The following is a 2,131-nucleotide window of genomic DNA, read 5'->3' as shown; positions in this document are numbered from 1 at the left end:
GTTCCGACACCCCGTGCGAGTACTGGAAATGCCGCTAAGGTGTACGGTTTGTGTTGGCCGACATTTTGTGAATCGGGCGCCGTACTCGGAACGAAAAATTTCGCTGTTTTACTCGATTTCGACGATCGCGAGCGACACCACTCCTGCCGTGTGTATATTTGTCGCTGCGAGCGTATCATCCCGCAGGCCGTTACGACTGTTGCGCCGATACTCCGGCACGGTCGGGGGGTACGTTGTGCGGATATCGACGTGCCGGACCGGTTATACATCGAAAGTCGGTCACGCCGATGATTTTTCGCCCGCGGTCCTCACACCGAGGCAGCATCAGGTGTGCAATACGGTTCGTCCCGGCACCGATTTAACGAATGCCCCGGAGTCTGCCGTCCGCGCGACCGGGACGGTCTTATGCGCGCCGTTAGTTTTGAAATATTATATTTATAGGGGATTTTGATTTTTCACAAAAAAACAACTTCACGGGAAGCGCGCCCAGGATACGAGTTTTTTTGAGATGTCCCTTCGCGAGTGCGACTGGACCGCGCCGTCAAAACGGGGATCCGGTAATCGCCCTCTATGGGACTCCGGAGGAATTCGGGTCGGACGACGGTGTCCGCACCTCCGAGTCTCCGGGCCGTCTCGATGGGCGATAAGAAAATATATCGGCCAAGTTTCTTTTGGATCGCAAATATCGGTCAAGTTGTCATGACCCGACCGTATAGCGTACGATCCGTGTTTCGGATCGACCGATTTTCAAAAGGCGCTGAAGTCGTAAATACCGCGAAATCGGCTCGGGGGCCGCGTCGGGACGTCTCGAAAACATCTGGAGATGCGAGCGGGACGACGGGCGGTCGGTCCAAGTCGAATTGTAGACGTTTAGGGGTAAATAAAAAGAGCGTACTAAAAAACGCAGACTGTCCGAAAAAAACCGTCGGTTATTCGGCGGGGGTGCCGGTGGAGGCGAAACCCGGTTGAAAGGCCGAACGAGTAGCATGAGGACATTGGATAAACGTTCGTTTCGGAGTACCAAGCGAGTCGGCGGCCAGTTAATTAACGAAAAAGTGTTGCGAATATCGCTGAGCGACGATTCTCGCTGAGCGTTCGATTACTAGTCGGTACGACGAGCCGTATGTAAACTGCGGGCCACCGTCGGCACGGTATCGTACCCGCGTACAGTTGCACTTACACTCACGTAGACTACACTCAGCCAATCGAACCAGTACAGACATGACCGATTCAGCAGCAGCTCCAGTGCCGGCAACACCGGCAGCCGCAAAATCGCCCGTCAAGAAGAAGGCGCCGGCAGCCAAGGCAAAGAAGCCCGCCGCGTCTCACCCGACCACGGCCGTCATGGTCACGTCGGCCATCAAGAACCTGAAGGAGAAAAAGGGATCGTCGTTGCCCGCCATCAAGAAATACTTGGCCGCCAACTACAAGGTGGACGCTGCCAAATTGGCTCCGTTCATCAGGAAATTCCTGAAGGCCGCCGTCGCCAAGGGTACGCTGGTGCAGACCAACGGATCCGGTGCTTCCGGGCATTTCAAATTGGCAGCCGAAGCCAAGGCCGTGAAGAAAGCGGTGCCCAAGAAGAAGCCGGCAGCCAAAAAAACCGCCCCGGGAACGCCCGGCAAAAAGAGGAAGTCCGCGCCCAAGAAAGCCAAGTCCTCCTCCGAACCGGCCGCCAAGAAAGCCAAGACCGCGTCCGCTGTCAAACCCAAAGCGGCCAAGCCGAAGAAGTCCCCGGCCAAGGCGAAGAAAGCGCCAGCCACCAAGGCCAAGCCTCCAAAGGCAAAAAAGACTCCGGTCAAGAAGGCGGCCGCCCCCAAGAAGAAGTAAATTTTTCTCGAACCATTCTCCACTAAAACGGTCCTTTTCAGGACCACCAACTTGTAATAATAATCAAATGACCCGGGGGTAAAACGTGTGTTAGGAGTGAGGAGCGAGCGCGCGCCGCTAGTGTGTGGCGGTGGCGGCGATGATATCAACTACCACCGTTGTTGTAGATTAATAAAAAAAAATAATCACGTTAAATGTGCACGGCGGTGTCGGCACCCAAGTATTTCCATCGCGATGATTTTAGTTTGAACGCGACAAACAAACACTACTCGATGATCGCGTGAAAAAAAAAAAAAAAAAA

The 2,131-nt window shown here is 54.4% G+C and overlaps 1 protein-coding gene across 1 annotated transcript; it reads left to right on the top strand.

The window, feature by feature from the left end:
* The first annotated feature begins 1,135 nt into the window (after positions 1–1,135).
* On the top strand, positions 1,136–1,873 carry LOC126909180 (histone H1A, sperm-like). Its single transcript, XM_050691600.1, has one exon. The coding sequence runs from the start codon at positions 1,222–1,224 to the stop codon at positions 1,828–1,830; it is 609 nt and encodes a 202-aa protein (XP_050547557.1). The 5' UTR covers positions 1,136–1,221; the 3' UTR covers positions 1,831–1,873.
* The last annotated feature ends 258 nt before the right edge of the window (positions 1,874–2,131 follow it).

The sequence above is a fragment of the Daktulosphaira vitifoliae genome, unplaced genomic scaffold (assembly GCF_025091365.1).
Source record: "Daktulosphaira vitifoliae isolate Bord-2020 unplaced genomic scaffold, ASM2509136v1 Scaffold_171, whole genome shotgun sequence".
Classification (NCBI taxonomy): Eukaryota; Metazoa; Arthropoda; class Insecta; order Hemiptera; family Phylloxeridae; genus Daktulosphaira; species Daktulosphaira vitifoliae.
The sequence above is the reverse complement of the archived record's forward strand: the minus strand, read 5'-3'. Positions and strand labels throughout refer to the sequence as shown.

Excerpts from the sequence above, each read along its gene's own strand:
- LOC126909180 (XM_050691600.1), top strand. The coding sequence starts at position 1,222 with ATGACCGATTCAGCAGCAGCTCCAGTGCCGGCAACACCGGCAGCCGCA.